The sequence below is a fragment of the Bison bison genome, unplaced genomic scaffold (assembly GCF_000754665.1).
Source record: "Bison bison bison isolate TAMUID 2011002044 unplaced genomic scaffold, Bison_UMD1.0 scf7180017848658, whole genome shotgun sequence".
NCBI lineage: Eukaryota > Metazoa > Chordata > Mammalia > Artiodactyla > Bovidae > Bison > Bison bison.
This window is the reverse complement of record NW_011479231.1, coordinates 7,401-8,826: the sequence shown is the minus strand read 5'-3', so window position 1 is coordinate 8,826 and position 1,426 is coordinate 7,401. Positions and strand designations below refer to the sequence as shown.

At 47.8% G+C, this 1,426-nt stretch overlaps 1 protein-coding gene across 1 annotated transcript in view; it reads right to left on the bottom strand.

The window, feature by feature from the left end:
* Window positions 1-2: 2 nt before the first annotated feature.
* The window catches only part of LOC104992713 (E3 ubiquitin-protein ligase HUWE1-like), a gene marked incomplete at both ends in the record, with an annotated part of 8,240 nt that continues 6,816 nt past the window's right edge, over window positions 3-1,426 (bottom strand). The window contains 2 exons of the mRNA XM_010845685.1: window positions 3-218; window positions 1,197-1,337. Coding sequence (XP_010843987.1) covers window positions 3-218; window positions 1,197-1,337 — 357 coding nt within the window. The remainder of the gene's footprint in view (window positions 219-1,196; window positions 1,338-1,426) is intronic.

The following is a 1,426-nucleotide window of genomic DNA, read 5'->3' as shown; positions in this document are numbered from 1 at the left end:
ACACAGCTTTGGCCACGATGCGTCCAACAAACTTGAAGTAGCTGAGGTGGTTGGGGTTGCAGTGAGAAGATGGATTGATGGTGTATGTGACCCGATCACCAGGTGAGGTACGGAACAAGGCATACATAGGGTTAAACATCTCTCGAGAGATGATCATATACCACTCCCGCAGGAGCCCTCCAGCATCCTGCCCTTCTTCTCCTTCAAATACTATATACCTGTTTAAGAGAGCAGAAACAGGGATGTGCAGAAAGCCCAGGACAAATCCAATCTTCTGCACAGCATGACCTGAGTGAGTGACTGAGTGAAGCAGTAGCTGGGGAGTGCAGAGTCAGAGGACAGTGGTAAATGCAGAGTGCCAGGAGAGCCCAGAAGAGAGATGGGGATCTGGGACAGAAAAGGGCATCACTGATGGAAGAGATGTTCTGAAGTATCAGTAAAGGCTCACTGATATCCCAGAAAACACTAATAGGAAAGATATAAAGACCTAATAAGGCCTTTAAACAAGGGAGGAATCATCAAGTGGTATCAAAGAGAGCTGAGCTGAGTTTGATGTCTATTACGATTTGGCGGTAGAAGAGTAGGATTCAGTCTGTCTTGGAAGCTTCTCTGAATTCCTATGTGACGACATGGCTAGTAAGTCCATGCCACAAGGGGAGGGAGGAATCAAGTTCCTGAGTTCAAGAGCATCATCAAATGACTTCAGTAGGTCTGTCATCTCACTGGCTCCCATGACACATGATACTGCAAACTGCCAATCTCCTCTAGGTGGTGTCATAATCACCAGGGAGTGATTACCAATTTGGTGGGGTCTTGCAAGTGTGGTCTCCCTCAACCCAGGGTACCATTTGCTCAGCAGGCTTCCCGTTCCTAGTGTAACAATGGAGAAAAGCTCTTTGTGAAGCCATCAGGTGTACCTTTGTAAATTCCACAGACTCTCCTATCTGTATAGGAATTGTTGGGTAGCTCAGCCCAAGGGCCAGCTAGCCAACAGAAGACCAGTCTCATTGAGACTGGGCAGAGAATATGGAGGACAGCTCAGTGAGAGCTAGGATTCCTCTTAGGAATTCCTACCAGGGAGGGCAAGCACTTCTCTAAGTTCCCCTGAACATCTGGGCCCCAAGTAAGCCTTCACTACCAAGTAGGAAGGGTCAGAACCACCCCATCCTGTTTTACTCTCTGCTCTGGGTTCTTACAATCGATTCTTCATTTCTTCAGGGGATTTCCGGTGCAGCTCACGATAGGAGTCTTCAAAGACATGATCACGACGAACGTGCACAGCCATGTCTTCTTTCCGGAGTCCCTCGTCCAAACGCTCCAGCTCTTGGCGGAAATATCTTGGGAGGTAGGAAAGAAGGAAAATAAGATTGGGGTGGCAGAGCAAATTTCTGTTTGCCTGATTAGAATGAAGACCCACAGTGATGTT